At 39.9% G+C, this 26,108-nt stretch overlaps 1 protein-coding gene and 1 long non-coding RNA gene across 10 annotated transcripts in view; one reads left to right on the forward strand and one right to left on the reverse strand.

Moving 5' to 3' along the window:
• Positions 1-1,547, reverse strand: part of LOC140907341 (uncharacterized) — a 42,219-nt gene extending 40,672 nt beyond the window's left edge. The window contains exon 1 of one of the 2 annotated variants that reach the window (XR_012157464.1): positions 436-1,547. This is a non-coding gene — a long non-coding RNA (uncharacterized LOC140907341). The remainder of the gene's footprint in view (positions 1-435) is intronic. The other variant, XR_012157465.1, reaches the window with a different exon arrangement.
• Positions 805-26,108, forward strand: part of UBP1 (upstream binding protein 1) — a 60,399-nt gene continuing 35,095 nt past the window's right edge. For 2 of the 8 annotated variants that reach the window (XR_012157460.2, XM_073333084.1), the window contains exons 1-4: positions 807-1,474; positions 14,432-14,583; positions 22,859-22,935; positions 25,653-25,758. Coding sequence is in view for 7 of the 8 variants with exons in the window: in XM_073333084.1 (XP_073189185.1) it covers positions 1,362-1,474; positions 14,432-14,583; positions 22,859-22,935; positions 25,653-25,758 (448 nt within the window). In the remaining variant the exon portion in view is untranslated. Of the gene's footprint in view, positions 1,475-10,726; positions 10,856-14,431; positions 14,584-22,858; positions 22,936-25,652; positions 25,759-26,108 lie in introns of all 8 variants that reach the window. The other 6 variants (XM_073333082.2, XM_073333078.2, XM_073333080.2 and 3 more) reach the window with 6 other exon arrangements.

The following is a 26,108-nucleotide window of genomic DNA, read 5'->3' on the forward strand; positions in this document are numbered from 1 at the left end:
CTAATACGTAGTGAGCTGACCTAGCTCTAAATAAGCATTTGTTTCTTATTGTTAATTTGCTTCCTTTTATTTATATATATATATAAAACTGTTTACACTTTTTATTCTAGAGTGGATAATAGCTGCCTGTACCTAGTTGACCATTGCCGGAGATGAAGATGCCCAGACGTTCTGATTTTACAGGGACAGTTCAATATTTGGTGCTTTGTCTTTTTAGGTGCCTATTGTCCGCCCGCCCGGCTCTTTGGTCATCCTAGGGGAGACGAGGAGGAGGCGGCACATCCCTGCACCAGACCCAAGGCACAGCCCTCCCTGCGGGGGGGAGAATGACACGCTGCCTCCCCCGTGCACTGAACTGGACGCGCTCTCAGCCCCGCCCTTGCTGTAGCCCACAGGCGCCCTGGTTGCCAGGCCCTGCCCCACGCAATGACTTACCCAAGCTGCTCTGCGGAGCTTCCTTTGCACGTCGCCCTACTGCCGCCCGTTTCTTTTCCAGCATGGATTGGTTTCTGCAGCGGTCAGTCTTAGGCTCCAACCAATAGCGAGGGCAGGGTTAACGCAAGCGCTGTCCGTGCATATACGTCACAAATCAGCGTCGTCAATGAGGGCGGGCTGTAATACTGGTCACCATGGCGACAACAGTTCCCTGCACGCCCCGAAGGCTTATCGCGAGGCGTGGGGCACTGCCTTTTGATTGGCTACCGTCAAGTTTGCCTTTCTTGGAGGTCCCAATTGGACAGTCCTGCTGCCCGCCAACAAGCTCTAGCCAATCTTCCCTCTCGCTATGGCTAAGCCCCGCCCGGGGACCTGAACGGGGAAGGGGAAGTAGCCAACCGCCATGTTAGTATAGGTTCTGTAGCCGCGCTGGAGCGGAGACCCCAGAAGAGCCCAGTCCCCCGAGCGCCTGACAGGGAGCAGGGCCGCCTCTCGGAGCCCGGCCCGGGACGCGGGGACAGCGGCAGCGGGGCCGGGTCCCCGCAAGGGCTGTAGCCGGCGGCGGGTCCCCGGGCGGGGGGCGGTGCTGCTGCCTCTTCTCCCGTGAACGATGCGGCACCAGCCGCTGGGCTGGGTCGGAGCTCGGCCGGCGGCGGCCCCTTGCTGTGTCCGGGCCGAGGCCGCTGGGCCTTGGGCCCCACGCGGCGGCCGGGCGAGCGCAGGATGCTGAGAGCGGCCCCGCGCCCTGGTGCTGCTGCCGCGGGGAAAGGGCCCCCGCGGGGCTGAACGCGGACTCTCCCCTTCCTCTCCCGGGCTCTCGGCGCCTCCCCCGGGCCCTACCCGCCCCCGCCGAGTCACCGCCTCCCACAGGAGTAACAGCGGCGGTGGGTCTGCTCCTCCCCTCCGGCCGCGCCGAGCGGCGGAAGATGGCGTGGGTGCTGAAGATGGATGAAGTGATCGAGTCCGGGCTGGCGCACGACTTCGATGCCAGCCTCTCCGGCATTGGGCAGGAGCTGGGAGCCAGCGCCTACAGCATGAGGTACCCGCCCCGCTGCGCTCCCCGGCCCGTCGCGGCCAGGCAGGCCCCGCTCCGCAGTCAGTGTTGTACCTACCGCTGCTGCGGCGCTCCCGGTGACTGGCCACATGTTAGCGTATGCTGGGGTGGGGACGCGGACGGGCAGATGGCACCTTCTAGAGTAGCCCATGTTTGCAGAGACTAGTATAGGGTTGCTCTTGTGCAGCTTAGCTTTAAACGTTTCCAGGGATGGGACTTCTGTAACCTGGGAACATTTCCTATTAAGAAGTCTTTCCAAAGTGAAGTTTTAGATCTGTGGTCTACCGTAAATCTACCTTTCTTGGTTTTTTGCATCCTTCAGAGTGGTAGTCCGTCATGTTTCCCAGAATAGGTGTTACTCAGTTAAGCTGTTGTTTAGTGTTTCATTAACTGTCTTTTCCAGTTCCCTAATAACTTTTATTGCTCTTCAATGAGCTCTGTAATAGCATTTTTTTCAGCATAGTATCTAGTTGTACTTTTATTAGGTAGCTCATCTTTTACTTGATGATAGTGACTGTCTCTGTGCAACCTAAAATAGTGATGGCTTTTATTGTTTGTTTTTTCTACCAAGTCACTTTTCCAATTCATACCCAGTTTTACAGTCTGTTCTCATTAGGTATATTTCCCCATTATGGGCTTCTAGGTGTTGTTTTCCTCTGAAAGTGTTTAAGGTGCCCATCACGATGGCATCTGGGTGCACTTCAAATTTAAATGTTTATTTAGAATAAATAGGTTATATTCCATCTTCCCTCCTTTACTAGTAACACCAATCTAGCCAACCTTGAAGGGCAAAGATGGAGTAGTGGAAAACCAAGCCATAGGCTCAGTGCCAAGAGGTTCCAGAACTTGGTTGGGAAAGCTTAGACAGAGACAGATCTCATATTGGTCAGTAAAGGCAACCAGGCGTGGACATGTATCCAATAAGACCTAATTTCAGAGCTGAGGGCCTCCTGTTGAGAATGCTGTCCTCCTGTGCATATCATCTTTGGACCAGACAAAGTATTTTGATAAAAACAGATTACGTACTGGTGCATATGTGATAACTGGATTTTATTCAGTTTAAGGTTTTGTCAAGTAACAAGTACCTTGAATTTAATCTACGATAGAATTGGTATCGAATACAGTATGTAAAGCACAGGTGTTTATATACTCTTGGTAGCTTACCCTAATCAGAAGGTGTGTGGCAAAACTGAACATTAGCTGAAGCTTCTGAGTGGTCTTCAAAGTCCAGGTATTCTAGTGTGTATACCTTTTAAGGTGATTTTCATTTAACTCACTTATCTGCACTTTTAAATAGCAATTTTTGTTAAAGGTCTGCCAATCTGAAAAATTAGATACTTTTTTTTTTTTATCATCAAATTCACAGGTAGCTCCTTTCCACTTGAGGTTGTTGGTATTTATTCACTCAGCTCTCCTGTGTAGTAGCCCATTTTTCTGTCAAGATCTGAGATGTTTCATTTCATGGGGATGAAGTTGTGTGCCAAGTGGTGCAGGGCCTGCAGCGCTTGCCTGAGCTGTTTTTGTAATAAATTATTTCTGTGAGGTCTATTTTCTTATTGTCCATCTGTTTATTTTTCTTAGTTAAATTATTTTTTTTAATCATTTATTTCCTGAAGCTTATTAGTTGTTTGGTTGCTCTTCTCTCAGGTATGTTTTTAAACACTTCTTATTCCCTGTAACCAGTCTGGCTAGCATTAACTCATTCTCCTTTTTCTTTATTTTTTAAGATTATTGTTCATGCTTCCTCTCAAATGTCAGCTGATTTTATATGCCCATTTTTTGGTGCATTTTCTTGTTTTGTTTGAAAGAAAAGGTGTGTTATAGGTTTAAAAAACAGACTTTTGAGTAGTCATGTTAAAATGCGTTCTCTTCTGGTTCTTTGTATTATCTTTCTGAGGAATTCTGATCTGAGCGTTGTTTATGATGCCTCTCCTTCCATGCTTATAGATTTTAATACTTCATATTGAATGGTATTGTTTTTTAGCTCCAGTACTGCTGCATCCTGTGAATCTATTCCTTACTATGCTAATGCTCCTCTTTTCCCAGCCACATCTTCCTTAAATTATTTAATAAATTATTTCTGTGAGGTCTATTTTCTTATTGTCCATCTGTTTATTTTTCTTAGTTAAATTATTTTTTTTAATCATTTATTTCCTGAAGCTTATTAGTTGTTTGGTTGCTCTTCTCTCAGGTATGTTTTTAAACACTTCTTATTCCCTGTAACCAGTCTGGCTAGCATTAACTCATTCTCCTTTTTCTTTATTTTTTAAGATTATTGTTCATGCTTCCTCTCAAATGTCAGCTGATTTTATATGCCCATTTTTTGGTGCATTTTCTTGTTTTGTTTGAAAGAAAAGGTGTGTTATAGGTTTAAAAAACAGACTTTTGAGTAGTCATGTTAAAATGCGTTCTCTTCTGGTTCTTTGTATTATCTTTCTGAGGAATTCTGATCTGAGCGTTGTTTATGATGCCTCTCCTTCCATGCTTATAGATTTTAATACTTCATATTGAATGGTATTGTTTTTTAGCTCCAGTACTGCTGCATCCTGTGAATCTATTCCTTACTATGCTAATGCTCCTCTTTTCCCAGCCACATCTTCCTTTGTGTTGGGTACCCATCCTTAGATTTTGCTGTTTATAGATGATATAAATCATGATCTCATAAGAAGTTATCACTCAAATAGTAGCCATAGCAGCAGCACTTAAAACATTTTAAAATTAAAAATGTGTGAGTTGTATGTAAGAATTTAAAGTCAATATTGCATATATTTTTAGGGTTTCAATAAAGCACAAACTAAGTATTTTTGGATAACCTATGGGCAAAAATATTAGCATTATTTTGCAATTTTCATCCGTAAGCATATGATCAAAGGAATTATCTAATTGTATTATTCTTTGGGTAAAGTTCAGAGTCAGTTACCCAAATATGCTGGGTTTTTAGGTACCAACAACAGATATGTTAGGTGTTGTACCTGCAGTAGGACATAGGGTATGATTTGGGTTAATGATGGTGACATAAATGGAAAAATAAAAGCAAGTGATGGAATGTAAAGAATGTGACCATATGAGTCTCATTCTGTTGTGCCTGTTTTCTTATGAGAAGTCCAATATTTCCTGTAATCTCCGGAAGGAAGTGACAAAAGAATGTATTCATCTTCTGAAAAATAGGCTTGCTATATAGAAGTAAGCCTCTAGATCATATGTCCATGCTCTGCACCTCTAAAGGAAGACTAGCATGGGCTTCCTGCCCCATTGCCAGTCTTCATTATATATTTGGTTTCAGAGTAACAGCCGTGTTAGTCTGTATTCGCAAAAAGAGAAGGAGTACTTGTGGCACCTTAGAGACTAACAAATCTATTTGAGCATAAGCTTTCGTGAGCTACAGCTTATGCTCAAATAGATTTGTTAGTCTCTAAGGTGCCACAAGTACTCCTTTTCTTTTTGCGAATACAAACTAACACGGCTGTTACTCTGAAACCTGTCATTATGCAAGGCACTGCATTTAGCCGTATGGAGTGGAAATCTATCAACCGCATGAAAAAGCTTGTACAGATATAGACAGACATCTTCCTTTCCAGCAAACAGATAGACATCGTACCAAAAGGACTGAAGGTAAAAAATCCATTACAACCTGTATACCACACAGACTATGCTGACAGCTTGTGCCACCGCTCTCAAAGAAACTGCGGAACCACCTGATCAACATCCTCTATAGCAAACAGGGAAAGATAAAGAATGAGCTCTCAAAAATGGATACTCTCATAAAAAAACAACCTTCCACACAAACTTCCTCATGGCTGGACATTATATATTTGGTCAACTGAACACTATTTTTCTGTGTGGGGATTCTCACCCAAGTTGATGGTCAGTTTATGTCCATAAGTATAAGTTGTCAGCCAGTCCAGCATTTATCCAAATATAATAAATGTGGATGTCTATTGATCAATGACAGTAGGTTTTAAAGAGATGTTGTCAACCTGAAATTGACTAATTTTAAGAATTTCCAGGTTTTAATGATACTCTTTAAATAGTAGATCATGAAATTTAAAAATATATTTAAATATCTTTTTCTGATCATCTGTTTAAGCATCTTTTATGCTACAGAGAAACTGACTCTACATATGAAACAGTGACACTTGATATGTACCTAGTGCTGTTAAATGTGCGCGCGCACGCGCACACACGCGCACACACACCCTACCCCTGAACTGGGGGACGGAATCAAATATTTTTTGCTAAGTTCTTTCAGTGATGATAATTTTGCCTGTTACAAGTAACTATACTAGGTATGATACTCTCACAGAAACATGACTTAACTGATTTTAAAGCAGGTCCTGTCAAAGTTCATGACCAAAACCAGTATAGTTCTGCAGCCCTATGAAAACTGTATAACCTCTGTAAATGCTTAATAATCTGAAAGAGGGATAATGTAATCCAGATGTAAAAAATTTGGTTCTTTTGGGGTAAATGAGGTATTTTTTTGTTGTTGGGTTTTTCTGTTTTGTTTTTTTTTTTAATAAGGTATCAGGTAGTGAAGGCTGTGTCAAGAGAGAAAATGTTTATCTAAGAAACTACTCACTGTTTCTGTGGTGGAATGAGAATTTTTTTCTTTCCATATCATAAGAGCCTTGAGCCTTCATTTAAATTAAATCAGAGTGCTAATATAGTTTTTTTTTTTTTTTTCATGTTTTATACTTAGTTTTTTCATAACTGGCTAATTCTGTTTAAAAACTACAGTTTTCAGTATTCATAACTTACCTGCCAAAATATGGCCTACCATTTGGGGATTTGTATATTTAAATGCTTTAACTGAGAGCCAACTATAGCCATTAACAGTGGGCTAGAAAAAGAAATCACGTAAATTCATGTGGGAAGTGTAATGCTTGTCAGTTAAATTGCTACTATTCAAAACTTTGTGTGTGGTAGAGAAACTAAGGTTTTGTCTACCTTTGGAAATTTACCAGAACAGATATTCTGAAATAGTTACTTTGCTATAAACCCCATGTGCAGATCTTTATTCTAGAAATGGATTATGCTAAATCAGGAAAAAGTACTCTTACTCTGGAACAAGAGTCTTCCCACCAGAGTTTATACCAAAATAACTATTCTGGTACAGCTATTTCAGTGTATTTCCAATTGTAGACAAGCCCTTAAAGGATCTGTTCATCTTGACTTTGCTGCAGCTTGGGAAAGTTAGGAGTGGCCTTGGGGTTGGAACTGGGTCTCTTCTTGGGAATAAGAACCAAAACAAAGAATGGAGGTTGAGGAGCTTAAATTAACAGTCACTCTTTCACCCTGACAGTATCTGAGGGAGCTCCTTACAGCCTGGGGTGTTGGAGATTTGTGGAACTTCAAAAATAATCTATTCCCTTGCTAAGCAGAGGCCTTGCAATTGAACAAGATCCATGGACGCTAGCTGGCTAGGACTCCCAGTCCAATTCCCCACTAATAGTGTGTGTGTGTGTGTTTGGATCTCACAGTTGGGGGTCCACCCTCCCCTTGTCGGTTATGTTGGTGCCTGATAAACTTTTCAAGCTCTGCACTAACAAAATAAAAAATATAGGCAAGTGATTCAGTCCACTCTTCTCCTATGTATTTGCAGGCACTGTTACTTTTGACAGATCAAATTACTGTTTAATATAGTTCCTATAACATTACATCTCTTTCTAAACAATCTTGAATCTTTGTCCAGACTTGTATAGTTACTCACACCAAATTTTCTAAGTCAGCAATTCTCAAGCTTTAGCAACCCGAGGACCCCCATTTTGATTTTAAATTTTTCGAGGACCCTCAAGCCCCTCACTAATCCCCAGGCCCCGCCCCCATTCTGCCCCTTCCCCCAAGGCTCCACCCCATCTGTCCCTCTTCCCCTTTCTTTCCGCCCCCTTGCCCAGTGCACCCTGTCCCCACTTCTCCCCCTCCCACCCGGCGCCTCCTGCATGCCTCTGAACAGCTGTTCCCCAGCATGCAGGAGGCGTGGGGGTGGGGGTGGGGGTGGGGGGAGTTGATCAGTGTGGCCCACGGACCCCAGTTTGAGAAACAACTTTTGCACTTCTTTTCTTTAAATATTATTTTTTGTGTTTGGCTATTTTCTTCCACATACAAATGTAAAGCACAATTTATATGAATATAACCTTATTTTTATTGTGGTAGAGCCAAAAAGTCCTGCTCCAATTAGGATTGCAGTTTCGTTATACTGGGTGCTGGCAAAACATAGACACAATCCATGTCCTGAAGAACTTACGATCTAAAAATGTATAGTATAAAAATGTCATACATAAAACAATATTCATTACATATTACAAATACCTTTTTTATAGAATGATAAATTTGTTTACATCTTTTGTTCTGTTGTACATTTTTATTTATGGTAAAGACACCTGTGTTCTAGATCAGTGGTGTCCAACCTTTTCAGCCTGATGGCTGAACACATTTCTAAAAGGCTCAGGAGACACAGCTAGTACTTTAAGACAGATTCTGTTGAGCTTGCCTAGCTAGCTCCTATGCCTCCCTCCTTACAACCCCTGATGAAAGGTGTGTGTGGGGAGCAGAGTGGCTGTTGCATACTGCTTTTCAGTATCCCCAGATGGCATTGATCCCATGACCATAACCAGCTGGCACAAGTTGGGGCAGCCAACTGGTTTCTCTAACCTGTGCTGAGATGGGCAGAGAACAAGGGAGATTTAACTGGTGGCTGATTCTCAAATTCTCCTTGCTCCTTTTCTTGGGTTGCTATGGGTTGTATGAGAAAGGGGAGCCATCCTTTGCTAGGTGCTCTCCTTGGCTCAGGCTCATAGCCAGTTGAGTTTCCATCCTGCTGTCTCTGAAGCTCCCGCAGCCTGTCAGGGAAGAAGGCAGTGGAGTAGCCAGTGTTATTGTCCTCTCCTCTATAATGCAGCAGGGGACTTTCTCAGCAGCTGCTACAGGGAAGGGCTAGGGGCTGCTTACTCTGAGTGCTCCCAACTCTCATCAGAGCTGTTCCTTGGGCTGCAGGGAAAGAAGCTTTGGGAGGATTTGGGGATGTGATGCTTTCTACCTCCTTCTCGTAGTTATGTGGCTGATTCAAGCACTTATTTTAACATTGCAGAGCTTGGCTGTGGGAGCACAAGTTTTACCTTATCAAATACTCATTAATACATACATTCACCCTCAGAAGTCACAATTTAGAGCCCCAAAGGCCACAAGTGACCTCTGGACTACAAGCTGGATATCAATGCACTGCATACTACATAAAAAGTGATGCTTGAAAAGATGGTTTGATCTAAAACACAAAATTAAGAGTGGTCAGCTATAAAGAGTCACTTTTGATGATAAAATTCTTGATAAAATGATTTTTTGTTTATATAAATATGACAACTCCCCAACTGCTCTGTGGCCTTGGCAGACAGTTGTTTTCTTCACAGAGGAAGTAGTTCAGAAGGGATTTGTATTTGGAAAGGGAGATGACCTTGTGGACCACGCAAGGAAGACGTTTCCAGGTGTAGGGCTGGCATAGAAGAAGATAGAGGTCACTGTGGGAAGGATGTGAAGACAAAATTGTCTGAAGCATAAAGTTGGGCATTGTTTGCTTGAAGCAAATATTCAAGCTCTTTGGAGCTCAGCCATTCTGATTTTCTCTATTGGAGAATAGGCACATTAATAAAAAGTGGTATTATATATATAAAAAAACCTCCACATTTTTAAGGTGGTAAAATCTTGCACTCAAAAGTTAGAAGATTGATGCTATGGCTTACTGTTCTGACATTTATATTTGCCTGTGTAAAGATCAGTCTTCATTCCTGATACTAAAATAATTGGTATTACATATAAGCAATGAGTTAAATGCAAATATTCAGTAGAAGGGGGATGAAAAGAGTAAGGAAGGACTTCAATAGCTCAGACATAGGTGAGAGGTTTATTGCAGGAGTGGGTGGGTGAGATTCTGTGGCCTGCATTGTGCAGGAGGTCAGACTAGATGATCATAATGGTCCCTTCTGACCTTAATATCTATGAATCTATGTCAGAATTAAGGTTGCCTGTAAAATGAGAGTTTTCTTGGCAAAAAGTAGAGATTATGACTGCCACCTGTGTGAAAAGTGTAGAGTGTCCAGAGTGGTTAAAAAAACCTATGCTTTTTATTGAAATCAGATTTTTTTGTTTTATTTTCTTTAAAAAAATAAGCTTGTTTAAAATTAAATTTGAAATTTTGACTTAGGTGCTAAGCTTATGGTAATGTATAAATAAAAATATGTTGAATTAAGGTAAGAAACCTAGAAGAGGATAATAAAGTGAACCTGAAACCTGTAATAGATGGGTGTAGGGTCAAACATGTACATAGTCCAGGAATAAAACAAATTTTTGAAATTGTAAAATACTTCTGCAAGTCACTTTGCTTCTGCTTCACTGAAGACAGGAGGAGGATCAAAACTAATTCTCCCCAATGATGCAAGATGGAATTCAGAGGTTGACTATTTTGAGCTGTTTATTAAAAACTTGCCTATGCAGATGAAAATTTGTGAAGAAAAGCAGGGCAAAATAGACGGAACTATAGCAGCCAAAAGTAATCAACGTAAGACTGAACATAAGACTACAGAGAAATGTAGAAGATATGCTAAATATACTGAAACCTGTTTCTGTAGCCTTGGACAAATTGCAGAAAGATAGTTGATCTATTGCTGATGCTGTTGAAATTTGGAAAGACCTTCAAGCAACACTGCAGGATATCCAACAACAAATTTAAATTTTGTAGTCAGTGAGCAAGCAGATGGAGCAAGCATTTATTCCACCTAATTTTCTTGCTAGTATGCACAACACAAAGTACCAGGGTAGATGCCTAACAGCCAAAGAGGAAGATACTGTCATAGATCTGAGCATCTTATAGTCATCCATCCATCCATCTTGCCATCCATAATAAATACCAGGGGTGGAAGGGACCAGTGTTCAAGCAGTACATGTATACTACTGAAGTTCTAAATTGTATTTAGAAATACATTGTATCCTGGTTAGCAAAAAGCATAAAACTTAGTGTGAAGTTAGTTAAATTTAATTGCAAAGCAAGGTTTTAATGATTAACAAATGAGAATGAACTTTTCTTTAGAAAAATTAAAAAGTGCAAATGTAAAAAGAGATTAAAAATGAAGGCTTATATCAAGGTTTCTGCTTGCCGGTTTAAATCATTATTATAATTGGCAATTTAAATCACTTTGATTTAAACCAGTCCATTCTAAAAGCTTTAGCAATTTTTTTTTTTTTTTTTAGCCAGACTCTTACAAATTGTAACTGAGGTTTACTGGTCTATGAAGTTATGGATTCTTTCCATGTGGGCATGGTTTCCAACCCCGTCTCTGCGTTAAATAAAACCTGTGGGAATATTCAGTCATAAAAACTGTGAGTAGTAAATAGCATTGCTTCCTCAATTATTGTGGAGAAAAATTTGAATAGCAGCTAGCCTTAAAGGCGATTTGTAAAGCTAAAACAAAAACAATTCATGCATGGATGCATACTGAATGCCATCACTAACCAGAGTATGGAAGGCTTATATAAGGACATTAATTTAATTTACCTTGGGGGGGTGGGAGAAGGAGCTTCCTTCTAAGTATCTTCTGTGTTTTGTTTTTAAAGCTAAGCTATTAACCTACATCTGTACTGTCTGGCTGCTGGAGGCATTCAGTTTGTATTTTCTGGGCTTAACTAAATTTTCATTGGATTTATCCAGTTCACCTTTAATTATTGACAAGCTCTTTGCCACTGATAAGCATTAGTCCCTGGATTCTGACATTGTCAGCACCAAATGCCAGATTCTCGGCTTCTGATAATTCCTCAGCACAAAAAACAATGTAGTACATATTAAATGAATTTTAAAAAGTTGCTAACTGATAGATCTCAAACAGTAATTGTATATTGTTAATCGCCATCTCTTGGAGGTAGAAAAAAAGACATGTTTAAGTGATGGTAATTATCTATTTGAACAAATAACTGAAAGTGTAGTGGATTCTCCGTCACTTGAAGTCTTTAAAATGAAATTGTCTTTTTAAAAAAGAAACTGTGGCTTAATCAGAAGTTATGGCTTTGTTGCAAGAATTATGGAGTAAATTTCTGAGACCTGTGTTGTGCAGCAGATCAGAGTAGAGTATCATAAATGGGCCCTTCTGGCCTTCAACATATTTGAATTAATACATCTTTTCCTAAAAGGTGCTTTCCACTATATGTAGACCATGTGTATGTAAGCAATATTTTAACAATGGCACAAGTTGCTACCTTGCAACAATAATTTTTTTTAATATGGCACCTCTAGATTCTAAAATTATCTGAACTTTTTTCAGTTCTGAGTGTGAGGTTACTGTTACCTGGGTATTGTTGTTTTTGCCTTCCATTTCCCCTCAAAAGGATTGTATGCCTTATGGGATATCCTTGTGGATTGTGGGGCAGATGGCATTTCTCCATCTGTCTTCAGCTTTTAAACTAATGGTCTAAAGATATCTTGAGTTAAACACTTTCCATTACAGTAGAACCTCAAAGTTATGAACACCTCAGATATGGAGGTTGTTCACAACTCTGAACAAAATGTTGTGGCTTTTCTTTCAAAAACTTTTACAACTGAACATTGATTTAATACAGCTTTGAAACTCTACTATGCAGAAGAAAATGCTGCTTTCCTTTTTTAGTAGTTCACGTTTAACACAGTACTGTACTGTATTTGCCTTTTTTTTTTTTTTTTGGTCCCTGCTGCTTGATTATATACTTCTGGTTCCAAATGAGGTGTGTGATTGACTGGTCAGTTTGCAGTTCTGGTGTTTGTAATTCTGAGGTTCTAATGTATTTTCTTTCATCACTTCCTGTTCCTTTTCTTGATCTGGGAAAGCCTTTATATACCTAGAGTTGACTGTTTTAGACAAGAATCAGCAGAATTTACTAAACACTTAAATGAAAATACATGCTTGGTAGCTGCATCCATATTGAAGGTGGCCTGAGTAGGAAGATTCACCTAGATGTGTGTAAGTGACTGCCATCAACCTTTGTTCAAAATTATGGGCGGAAAAGGAGCCTTCAGTTGGATTCTTTTGTATTTTCTGAGCCGTATTGTCTGTGATTGCCACACTGGCAAGGTAAATCATCTTACCAATTTAGTGTATGTACAGTAAAGCAGGCCACAAACTTCTTTCTTTCTTGATGTTCACTTTGAAGCTTGGCGTCCTAACTTCCTCCAGTAATCCTTCTTACTGTCTTTGGCTGCTGAAGTTTCACTCATTACTTGTCCCTTTAAACCTTGTCTATGCTGTACTTCTAATAGAACCTCCAGGAACTTGGTTACAGCCTGTTTCCAATTTATAATGTAGATAGTTTCTGTTTGTCTCTGTCTGTTTGGCAGTAATTTCACTAGGAAAGGGACTGTTGGTTTAGGTGCTTGAGATAACAAGTTGCATTGTAGGCGCTGTGACAACACTCTTCTTATTGCAACTATAATGGCTTTAGAAATTTGAACTTAGAGTTTTTTCACCTAGGAGTGTGAACCCATAAGCAGTATATCTTATAGAACCATTCAAGTAGGCATAATCTCTTAACCTTGCTTCCCAGATGGAGAAACTGAAGCAGAGCAGTCCAGTGACTTCAGAAGGCCAAAGTATATTAGTGGCAGATGAAAGAATAGAAACCATGTCTCGTGACTCCCTCCCCAGTTCTAGACCTAGTCTTATCTGCATTGGTAGTTTTGGGGAAAGCTTCCTGTGTCTCACTTCCATCTGTCCAGCTCCACCAGAGTCTAAAACTAGCAGATCTCATTCTTCTATACACCTCAGTTTTATTCATACATTGGAAGGGGAAAACAAGTTTTTCCACTGGATCAGCTCTCTTTAGTTTCTTAACTTTGAATGATCCTAGTCCAGGGGTGGCCAACCTGAGGCTGAGAAGGAGCCAGAATTTACCAATGTACATTGCCGAAGAGCCACAATAATACGTCAGCAGCCCCACATCAGCTCCACCCCCTCCCCCCCCATGCCTCCTGCCTGCTGTGATCAGCTATTTTGCATGCGCAGGAGGCCCTGGAGGGTATAGCGGAGGAGGGAGAGTACAGCATGTTTGGGGGAAGGGGCGGGGGCGTTGGAGGAAGGGGTAGAGTGGGGGCAAGGCCTGGGGCAGAGCAGGGAGTTGAACAGTGAGCACTCCCAGGCACACTGGAAAGTTGGTGTCTGTAGCTCCAGTCCCGGAGTCAGCGCCTATGCAAGCAGCCGCATAATTAACCTCTGAAGAACCACATGTAGCTCCGGAGCCACAGGTTGGCCACCCCGATCTAGTCAGTGACTAGTTAAATGAACTGCAATGAAGAATGACAGGTTTCAGAGTAACAGCCGTGTTAGTCTGTATTCGCAAAAAGAAAAGGAGTACTTGTGGCTGTTTCATATTCTCTGTGTATATATAAAGCCTGCTGCAGTTTCCACGATATGCATCTGAGGAAGTGAGCTGTAGCTCACGAAAGCTCATGCTCAAATAAATTGGTTAGTCTCTAAGGTGCCACAAGTACTCCTTTTCTTTTTGCAATGAAGAAAACATTCTCACTAAACCTGCACAAGAGGCTACTGCTATCAAAAGCTGATTTAGCACTTCAGCAAACTCTGGTTCCTGGGGCTTGGCCAGTAACTTCAATCAGTTGAGTGGTTTGACTTTCTTTAAAACTTTGCAGCAGACATGTATGGCTTAATATTTTTTAATTTTAATTTAAATTATTAGATTATGCTAAATGTGGGCCTCATAATAGATTATCATTTAAATAGATTTATTTTTAAAAATTTAATCTCTATTTAATTTTTAAAAAATCTGATTTAAGTATATTTCTGATTTTTTTAATTGATTTTTATCCACTCAGCTTTTTGAAAATATTTTTCCTAAGGTGGTGGTGGTTCTAATTTTGCCTTTGTTTTGTAAGATAAATGCTTCTTTCAGACTGACATTGTCGGGTTTTTGTTTCAGTGATGTTTTGGCACTGCCAATTTTCAAGCAGGAAGATTCCAGCCTTCCACCAGACAGTGAGACCAAACATCCACCGTTTCAATATGTTATGTGTGCTGCAACATCTCCAGCAGTAAAATTGCATGATGAAACTCTTACTTACTTGAACCAAGGTTAGTATGCGTCTTCTGCATATGTTTACCGTGGATGTAGCTTGATGAATGTTGGGATGCTGGAAAGTATAGGGATGGTATCTTCATCTTTAGAATTTCCATGTGAAAATGAAAGACCAAGAGTGCTGGGGGAGGTTTCTGCTTACAGCTTATAGCTTTGGCTGTCAATTTCAGTGACATCTAGCAGTGCTCATGGTATTCCTCTTATGTCTTTCCTGACTGGCATGCATGCCAGTATGTCCGACCCTTGTGACATAGGTCCATTTCAGCAACTTACCATGGTCTAAGGGCAATATGTAAATATGCATTTTTTTAATTAAAAAAATAAATGTGCATTGCATCATATTTGCTTTTATCTACATATTCCTTGATAGTTTAATACAAATTGCTTGAATTTACCAACAATAAAAACGTACAGTTGGATCATTTCTTTGGTCTGCAGTTATATGATGAAAGTGGCCTGCGGCTGTATTCCATCACTTTTGTTATGACATTACTAAAAAGTTACAGCATGTCTAATGTTCAAGTTGACTTCAATGGGAGCTGCTTGGTGCTTCACACTGTAGAAAATGAGGTAGGTAGGCAGGCATCTAACTACAGGCACCCAATTATGAAAATCTTGATATTGATGTCACAGATATCTGATTCGTCATTCTGCGTTTCTGCTTGTGGAGGGATACATAAGCAAATCCTCATTAGATGAGTAACTCTCAAGACTGCACAGGATGCTACTAAAATAAGGCTTTCGCAACCGCTACATAGGGATCAGATAGGACTTGCCACTACCGATCGTATTTTAATGTTCTGTTCCCCATTGGCTTCCTAGGAAGTCTCCTTCTACCTTAAACTTAAAGCCCAAGCACTAGACCACTGGGACAATCTAAGAACAGGTAAGAAGAGGTGGTAACAAAATGCATCATGAAATTTCAGGGTTGGGGGCAGAGGAGTTGGAGAAGCCAGCATATATGCAGAGGGTAGTAACTAAACGTCCAGAAGGTTAAAAGTGCACCCAAAACAGTAAAGTAATCTTTTAGGTATTACTCTACAAAAGTATTTTGGTAGCTACAAAGCAGTAGGAGCACCTAAAACCAGAGAAATCTAAAAATTTAATATTAATTTAAGTTTAAAGGCGGAGGGAATCCTTCTGGGAGGGGAATGTGTAGGGATAGAAGAAATACCACTACTAAGAGGAGACTCTGCAAGTTATTGGAAAAAGATACTGAAATTATTTTGCTTCATGGAAAACAAAGGTCAAGCTTACTTATATGTAATGAACTAGATAATCAAGCTTAAAAGACCTGCTACCGTACTAATATGACAGTGAAGTGTTATTTCACATTTTAAAAGATACTGTGAATTTTTTTGTACCTGCAGGTAGCACTCAAAATGAATATAAATAGAAAGATTTGGTATAGGTGGGATACTTCACAATTTTTTTTAACTTCATTCATTTGACAACATTTTATATATAATAGGTTTACTTGTCTCCCCTTTTTAGCTGATCAGTTTCTCTTTGTGTGGTTTTTCACCCAACAATAAAGGAAAGAGACATCATTTTTAAGAGTATGAAAATGTGATTTGTAAATGCCCTCAAATGGGGAAGGAGACATAGGGACAGATGTTACTATCTGAAACTAATTTTAATTAAAATTGAAAAAATTGACTAGACTTTAAGGTGGTGTCCTTTTTTATATACGGTTGGTTAGGTTAGTTACTTGGCTTTTTGTATTGAGTGTTTGTTTTTTGAGATACTTCAAAAGTTAAAATCATTGTGATCTTAAATGGCAGTTAGCCAGGGCTCAAACATCTGTGTAACAATGTAGGTTACTGTCAAGTCTTGGAAAGCTATTTATGTCTAACGTATATTTGAAAGGTAAATGCAGAATGTTCTATCTGGGCAAATGTTTACACAATAACACCAAAATAAAGTACTTTACTGTCTGTCTCACTTATAGGAAGCCAGTTAGATTATTTGTCATGCGAGTCTCGCCATTTTATCTAGTAGCCTATGATAGAAAGATCTGGGGAAGGCCTTTCCACTAAACTTCACCAGTGAGTAGACAAATTTGGGAAGTTTTTCTCTTGCTGAGCTTAAGGGAAGAAATGCTGCCATAGTGGGTAAGTTAAAAATAAAACCTATAAGCCAGAGGTTCTCAAACTGTGGTCCGTGAGCTCCATTCCCTCTAAGGTGCGTGTCTGGGCGGCTGCACATAAGAGAATGAAGGGCCACCCACTTAATTAGTGGAGCTGCACAGACATGGCTCCACTAATCAGGTGCCTGGACCCTGGAGAAGAGACACGTGTAAGGTGAGGTGGTGGCCTTGGAGGGCAATAAAGGGCAGGTGGGAGGGGGCAGTGGGGTGAGAAGAGGGGGGGGGGGAAATTTGGGACATGCAGGGCTGTGGCGGCCAGAGAAAGAGGCAACTTTCCCCAGCTCCAGGGCTGTGGTGCCAGGGAGAGACTGTCTCCTTCCCAGCCCCAGCTCAGGGGCTGCTGCAGTGGGGGAGAGCGGGCACATCCGTTGCATTAGAAAGGTAAGACTACTGATAATAAAATATGAGTTGTGTGCTTTTATTTGTAGAACAAAAAAGTTGTTTATTATAAAGTTGTTTTATATATATATATATATATATATATATATATATATATATATATATATATATATATATATATATATAGCGCTTTTATCCAAAGCGCTTTACAATAGTTAGCCAACATTATAAACAGCATTTGGAAAGATCAGTAGGTGGTCCGCCGAGACCCTCGGCAATTTTCAAGTGGTCCGTGAAAAAAAAGTTTGAGAACCACTGATATAAGCCATTAGCAGTCTACTAATACCTTATGCTTTTTGCTGCAAGAAGGTAGCCTTTTGCATTTTGTTATTTCCACGTCATATGATGGTTTGGTGCTTATTGTTTTGATTAAAAGAAAAGGCAAGGAGAATTAGATTTCTTTCCAGTGATATTCCCATTTTTTTGCTGTTTGTTGGTTTTGCAGTTTTGGTCCAATATTCTGCGTGAATACAGGTACAGGCTTTAAATCTGTGAACAAATTGTCAGAGTTCAGCATTTCTATATAAATAAAATGTCTTGACTTTTTTTTTGGCCATTCACTGATACCAGCCTTCTGTGTTTGATTGTGAGACAGTTTTACTGTTACTAAATTCTTCTGTGTAGTCAGTTTATCTTTGTATGCTATCTATTAAAATTTAAAAAGGGTAATAGAACAACCAAGCAGGGTTAGGAAGTTTCCTTTGGTGTGAGGTCTAAGTAAACTGTTGGTTTTACTCTTGCAGTTTTCGGAAAGGGTGAAGGTAAATTTTTCTGAGTGGTGGTTCACCTTCACAATATCTTGTAAGTTCCAAGGTTATTCCCTTTCCTCCCCTCAAGTTCGTCTCTTCAGGAACCCTTTTTAGTGTACCTAAAGTTATCCTTTCATGATCTTTCTAGTAGGCTATTAAAAGACCTTGATAAATGCAGTAAACTTATTTTGAAACCTTATTTGAAGTGAATGACTGATACAACCACCACTGTGCTCCTCCGTGTTCTCCTTTTTTTGATATTTGCCTTCATCCCCTGCTCCAGTTCTTCTTATTCCTGCTATGTCTGTTAGTTGATCTTAGTGCTTGTGTTAGGACATGTTTAAGTAGCATGAGACTGTGCTGTTGAAATTCAAGTTAGTAGATGGAAATGTTTTTAACTGTCTGAGGCCCAGAATCTATGTATGCAGACTGTACCTACATTTAATACTGGCATGATGACAGATGATATCTTCGGATTTCCACATGAATAAGGTCACTGTGGATCTCATCTTGTGGTGTTTATATTTATAACCTACTTTCTCTGTATTTGTTTTAAGCACCTTGAGAGTAATAGCAGTTTTTACGTGATTTGAATACAAGACCATAATATATTCTCTGTGTTATGTAAGAGGTCTGATTAGATCATAATGCTCCCTTCTGACCTTACAATATTTGGAGTGGGGTATGTGTGTACTGCATGTATTTGTTTTGGATCTTCCAAGATGGAAGGGGCCACATATAATCAAGAAGGATTTAACTGAAATAAATGCTTCTAAGAAAATATTTTACATGTAAGTACATTGTTTGGGTTCTAAGTACAGAATGTGAAAGGGAATTTGTGTGGGACTATCCTGTCTGGGTCTTTCAGATTGCATTTCCATCACTGGTATCTCAATGAAGAATATATGTAATTTTTTTATGAATAGTTCAGGAAAATACCTAAATTTATTATAAAAGCAATGGGCAATATTATGAAGGGGCTGTGTTGTGCTAGGTGTTGCACAAGGTTAGTAGATATGAGGTCCTTGCCCTAAAGAGCTTAGTCTAAAAGAAATATAAATTGTTACAGCTTTGTGTAGTTTTGTAAATAGCTTTGTTGGCTAGTCATACATTTCTTTTGATCCTCTAAGCTAGTGTTTTGGAATCCAAATGTTTAAAGTTATTTGTCTTTATAAATACTTGATTAAAGTTTCTGGGATAGACCAACCACTAATTGAAAGGGTTCAGAGAAAACTTCCTCCGTAATTGTCCATTGCAATGTTCTTACATTTTCCTTTGAAGCGTCTGGTACTGGCCACAGTCAGTGTCTCAGTATTTGATAACATGGTCTGATTTTCTGTGTAACAACATTCAAGCACTAAAAGCTTTGCTCCTGGACTTCTTTGGAGTAAATGTAGTAACGTTTAATGTTTGATTAGATTACTGGGTGTGAGTATACATTAAAACTTTCAGTGATTTTAATCTAAGTGAATTCTATGCATCTTGGGTATTAATATGGTACCAGTCACTGTAGTATCTAAGCAAAGGAACTGAGCTGTGAATTTAGCTGATTGTCAGTTATGTCTTAGTTTCATACATCACTGGTTGTCCTGAATATGTGGTTAGGAAATGCCAAAGCATGGTAAGTTTTTTGCCCTGAATCTGCTAGATATGGCATCTGCTAACGTAATCCTTAGATAAACCCAGACTTTACTCTTAATTACATAATGCTTCATCCAACCCGACCAGCTGACAAGGTGATATAGGCAAGTCTGATTCTCAGTTGGTGCTGACTGAAACCTCTCCGGGCTTGCCTACACTGCAAAGTTAAGGCAACGTAAGGCAGCCTACGTCGACATAACTATGGAGTTGTACAAACTGCTATGTTCCTCCCGCTATTTTTACTGTTCTACTGTGCCGACATAATAAAACCACCTTGACAAGAGGCGAAGCACTTAGGATGACATAGTGTCAGTGTAGACACTGCGTTGCTTATGTCACCCTATGTGGCCTCCAGGAGGTGTCCCACAATGCTCACTGTGACCGTTCTGGTCACCATTTTGAACTCCGCTGCTCTGCAGCCAGTATACAGGCATGCACCCCTATCCTTTTAAAGCCACAGGAAGCTTTGAAATTGCTCTCTTTGCTTGGTGTGGAGAGCTCATATAGCTACTGCCCAGCTAAGCATGCCAGCTCCACACAGCAAATGTGCTCCTGCCAGGAGTATACAGGAGGTGCTGGATCCCCTGGGTCTGTGGGGAGAGGCGGCGCTGCAGGCAGAGCTCCGCTCCAGCCGCAGGAACTTGTTCGGGGACTGGAGGAGAAGCCCTACAATCGGGACATGCAGCGGTGCTGTGTAAAAAGTCAGAGCTGCAGCAGGCATAGCAGAAGGCAAATAGTCACTGTGGTGCAGAGCTGCAGACGTGCCGCTTCTACAAGGAGGGGTCTGGGATCAGGATTGTGGAGTTGATGGGAGGAGCAGTCGGGGTGCTTAACCTCTGCCTCTGGGAAAAGAGGCATGGTTTTAAGGAAGAATGAAAAGAAACAGAATTAACATTCCCTGGACAAGTAAAAACAGACATCACTGGCATTCACGTTTTCAAACAGATGTCAATTGCATAGGGTTAACTTTCTGATGGATGGAGGAGGTAACACAATGCAAACAAACAATACCAGACTCAGCACCCTACAGCAACACACATTACTGTGGTTCATTGTTAAAATGCTCCTTCAAAACCTCCCTCAGCCAAATAGGTCCCTGCTGAGCTCCTCTTTTATAGCCTGGTGTTCATAACACTCAACAAAATACTTAAGAACAGTGCAGGATCCATACTTTCTGGCAGAGATGGCTGGCCCGCAGGTTACCAGAGCAGTTGAAAATCAGCTGGAAACCTAGTAGGATGCCCATGGAATGATGGGATTGAGAAACCTGCATCATGTGACATTGAGCCTGTCCCCATGAGGCATTGCAAACCCTTCCCAAAACAACCTGCGGCCAGTTGCACAGTGGGATAGCTACCCACGGTGCACTGCTCTGTGTCAGTGCAAGAGTTGCTACTGTGGATGCGCTTCACTGACATAAGGAGCATAGTGTGGACATGCAACAGCAGTTTAATTACAGCGGTGGCTGTACGTCAACATAACTAAGGTCAACTTAACTTTGTATTGTAGACATAACCTCAGATATTGAAACAGTCCTGGTTATTGCCTCCTGGGATTTTGAAAGGCTCAGATGAAAGAGGTAAAATTAAGATCTACTGAGTAAATCTGTTAGGGTAGTGGCTTAGAGGTGTAGGTGGGAATTTTCTGAGTTGTGTGCTTTGCAATAGGATGTGGGCTGGATGGATAGACTCCAGAATGTTGTTTGATCCACAGATTTCATGTGAATGCTATGAAGGGTAAGCATACTGCATGAACACAAAGTTCTTTGGCTTCCTTAACACTGCTTGCCTAATAGCTTCTGTGAAGGCAAAGGAAGGTTTGATTTTTGTGTGTTTATGATAGACCCAGGGACTTCTTGTTATGTTGCCTTTACTCTGGTGGTATGAAGAGTGGAGATGGAGTACAGGGAGGGGCAGCCAGTAAGACCAGTGCTCCTCCCAGTGCCCTTCTAACTATACGAGTGGATGTGTGCCCAAAACACTCTATATAAAATTCCCCCAGTATAGGTACAGCTGCACCATTGCAGTGCTGTATGTGTAGACGTGGCCTTAAATTTTGTTAGAACAAAGTAAAAGATACATTTGACTTCGATTTCAACAAAAAATAGACTACTAGGTGTGATTGAAAGAAGAGGTAGCAAAGGGTATTTAAGAAAGAAAGGAAATTGTTTTTAGGAATAGTATGGATTCATTTTCCAATTTACTGAATACTGTAACATTTTAAACTACTAGATTTACTGTAACAAATGCTTGATCTGCTTCTCTGGTACACATAACATCATAAAGTGCTTACAATGTGAAAGACCACCAGTGTGTGTGTGTGTAGAATATATATATAAAATAAAAAAAAATACAGGGTTCTGGTGTACACTAAGTGTCACGCTTTTTTAACTGGAAACTCATAGTGGGGAGTAATTTCTTCCTAAAAGTTACGGAGCAGCGGCATGAGTGTGGGATGAGGAATTGATTCTCGAATTACTTGTTCTGCTCTTTCACTGTTTATGAAGGATGTAAAGCTGATGCTTTTCGCTTATAGCCTTTGCTGGTGGTATCTGGTAAAACAAGCCAGTAAATATGATGTTTGTGCAGTTGATGTTGGGGAATAAAGAAAGTTTAGGAGAACTCAAAATGGTGGAATAAATCCAGTGCATCCAAGTGAACCTTTTAAGATCTCTGTTTACTCCTGCCTCCTTGAATAGGAACAAATTTAGCCTTGCCAAATATGTAGTGTTTCAGTCTAGGAGGAAAAATGCTCCTTATCAGTTTTAGATAAATTGCTCCTAGCTTCTTTTGTACTGAGAAAAACTCAGTAAAGCACAGCATGACTCATCAAGCTCTTGCTTATTGAAATAACTCTTTTAAAGACTGCCACTTTTAGAAAGTTATAGGAAGGGATTTTACCCCATAGGCAGCATGTGTTTAAGGCAAGTTAAAATACAGGCAATCAGTACATAAATGCAGCTGTAAACAGTATACATGGTACTTGTGAGAATATTCTATTTTGTGATCAACATACTGCCTTTCAGCTATTTCAGATAAAAAGGAATTCAGCTTTCGGTGTGGTCTATGTTCTTTTCTTCCAAATAGGAATAAACACTTGCACTAGACATAAAGTAGGATACCTAGGGTTTGGAAGTATCAGTAGTTTCAGCAATATTGTAAAAGTTTCACTTTATTCTTATGCAACCAGCTAGAAACTGAAAACTCCCTATGAGAGTTCCTTAACCTTATGTTACTACAACATGCTGAATATAAACCAAATGTTCTCTGCGTTAAACAGAGAGAGAAGCTTTGTATGTCACCATATCATTGATACAAACTTTTTTCTCTAAAGGTCAGTCCTATGAAATACGGATGCTAGATAATCGGAAGATTGGAGACATGCCGGAGACCAGTGGAAAGCTAGTGAAGGTGAAGTAGAGTTGTTCTCTAGATAATAGTAATGAGATTGCTGCTGGTTGCCAAGTTAGTCCATGGTTTTCAACTTTTTTTCTACTCTTACTCCACATTGCAACAGGAAAAAAATTTGGAACCCTTTCTCCCCCAAACCTCTTAACCTAACCATAAAGAAAGTAGAAGCAGTCACAACCTGCAGGTTGAAAACCTCATAGCTTACTCTGGTTGGGAGCCAGGGAATATTAAAGGAAAATTAAGTATTTTCCTTCTAGTTAACATGGCTGGATAAAATCAAATCTGAGTGACTTGACATAACAACACTTAAGTGGTATCTTAAATCCATGGTGTGCACGCATGTTTCATACTCTGTCCACTTATAGTCGCCCCATCTCAAAGGATATAGTGGAACTGGAAAAGGTTCAGAGAAGAGCAACAAAGATGATCAGGGTTATGGAAGCTGTTCCGTTGTGGGAAAGGGAAAATAACATTTGTCTATTCACTTTTTCCACTCTAGTCATATTTGTTTAGACTGCTATCATATCCCATTTTAGTTGCCTGTCTTTTTTTCTAAACTAAACAGTCCTAATCTTTGTAGTCTCCCCTGGTATGGAAGCTGTTCATATTTTGAAGGAATGCTATCAAGATGGTGGTTCTAAAAATCAGATATTCTTTTGGTCTGCATATTTGGTTTTTACCTTCAACTGACCTGCCCTGCTGACAGAAGAGAAGAACATCCTATATGTATATAGGAAGGCCCATAAGAAGGCAGTTTTAAAAAACCCTAAATGGTGTCTCACCTCTTAGATTTCCATTGCAACCCATCTTCTATCTTGCAGGATTCAGTCTCTTTGGGATAGAGACTTCATTATTTTGATTACTGTGATCGTGACTGTACATTGTCTGCTCTGAATAACAAATAATTTTTTTAATCACAGTTGAGCATTATTAGGGAGAACGGTAGCTGCTCCATAGTTAAGATTGAAGACTTGTTTTCTATTATAAGCCAGTTAAAGGGCTTTGGAATTTGCAAAGTGCAAGGTAGCAGGCATCAGCAGGAGCCCAGCATAGGTAGCTTACAGAGCTCTGCATACTTTTTCTGGCACCAGAGGATCAATCAGTCGTGCAGGTCTCTGGACCTAATTCCCAGATGGCTTCCATGAGCCCCTACTTCCCTTTTACTTAGAAGCTTTGCAGGGTGTTCTCCTCCTTACCTCCCTGTAGCTGTCATAAATATTTAAAAAGAAAACAATGAGGAAACCAGACACAATCATTGTTTGTTTAAAATTAATATTGAGAGTATGTCATAACATACTGTTTTGGTTTTTTTTATGTACAAGACTGTTGTAGTTTAAACAAAAAAACAGACAAAAGCCCTTTGGAATTCAGAACTGAAGTTAAACTTCAAGAAACCTAAACGTCTGAAAGTATGAAATTAGCACTTTGACTCTGTCCCGTATAAAGCTTTGTGTTTTGCTGTCAGTTATCGCATTTTGCAGATAGAGGAAGCTGAAGCACAAAGATTTATGGGCTTGATTTTTTTCAGAAGTGCTAAACACCTGCAACTTCAGTTGAAGTCAGTTGGAAGCTGTGAGTACTCATCACCTTAGAAAAACAGATCCTAAGTGTCTTGCCGAAGGTAACGCAAGGCAAGGATATGAATTAAACCAAAACACCGTATTTGAGTGCTTTGTGCATTTGGCAGCCCTTTGTGAACCGGCAATTTCTCTTTCCCCCGTATAGTAACTTTCCCTGTTCCTGTACATGTTCACACAACTGGGTAGAGAGAGACTTTTGTATTTTTTGAGAGAGAGAAGATGTGGTTGTAAAACCACAGAATTTAGCAGGGCTACTCAGGGGCATGCATAGTATTTGAAACCTATTTTTAACTTCTTAAAAAATTGTCTAGATTTCAAAGTCATGGTGTCCTTTTGTAATCTTTTAGGTGAATATTGTATCTAGAAGAGTGGGAATAGTTCTAGAATTGGCAGTTTGTCAGTGCTAACTATAAATTGAAGTCCTCCTTGTGTAGTACAAGGTCTTAATGTTTATCTAGTAATACATCTTTTTTACACAAACACATTGATTTATCCATTTATTAATTTTCTGAACTGTTGGAGTCACAATTATACTTTAAATATTTCAACTAATGCACTCCTGTTTAGAAATTGTACAAAACACTTCTTTGCAGATTTTTAGGTGACTCATTTAAGTTTAAATATTGAATTTTGTGGATTACTGCAGGATTTTACCTTTATTTCTGATTTTTCCAGCAAATTCTTCTATAAATTTGGTTCAAACCATAGATTAGTGCTATTCAGAGTGAGTGAGTGAAACTGAAGTTATAACCTTTCTGGTTGACCTGTTCTATGATTTTCCTAATGCTTGCCTCACTCTATCCATGTAATTTGGCCACTGCGCTGTGTGAGAGCCTTATCCTCTGCAGTTCACATAATCTGTAACAGCCTTTTCGGGCAGTGTCTGCCTCAGCTCTCCATTTCACTTTATATTGCAGCTGAACCATACTCTGTTTCTTGTCCCTTCTTTACACCTTTTGTTTCTGTATTACTTAGTCTAAAGTGTTCTGAGACTTTATACTAAATAAAGTTGGATTAGGTGCTTCCCATGGATTTTGTTCTACAAGTGTGTGGTATTTATCACTGGTACGTATTTCAATCTCCTCTTTAATGTGTACAGATTCTAAGACTAATCTTTAACTTTCTTCCTCTGACTAGAGTATCATAAGAGTTGTGTTCCATGACAGAAGGTTGCAATATACAGAGCACCAGCAACTGGAAGGTTGGAAGTGGAATCGCCCTGGGGACAGACTTCTTGACTTAGGTACGTCTCTCAGTTCCCTTATTATCTAGGGTTAAAATAAGAGACTCAGTCTTTATATGAATAGCATCAATTTATATATCAACAGTGGGGATAGCAAAAGCATACATACCAATGTCTGTATGCTGCTTGTTGTGTTAGGATACTTGAGATTTATATAAATGTTTTCAATAATGTTACATTGTGAATTTTCCATGAAAACCTCTAATGGCCTTCATCTAACATTACAGAAAACAACAGCAACACTAAATAATTCAATTAATAACCCTTTTGTTCTTTGAGAGCAAAATGTGTTCTGGTAGTCAGGGGAACACGAGAAAAATCTCTTTATTGCTAATATACTGTAAAAATGT

Source organism: Lepidochelys kempii, chromosome 2 (assembly GCF_965140285.1).
Source record: "Lepidochelys kempii isolate rLepKem1 chromosome 2, rLepKem1.hap1, whole genome shotgun sequence".
Taxonomy (NCBI): domain Eukaryota; kingdom Metazoa; phylum Chordata; order Testudines; family Cheloniidae; genus Lepidochelys; species Lepidochelys kempii.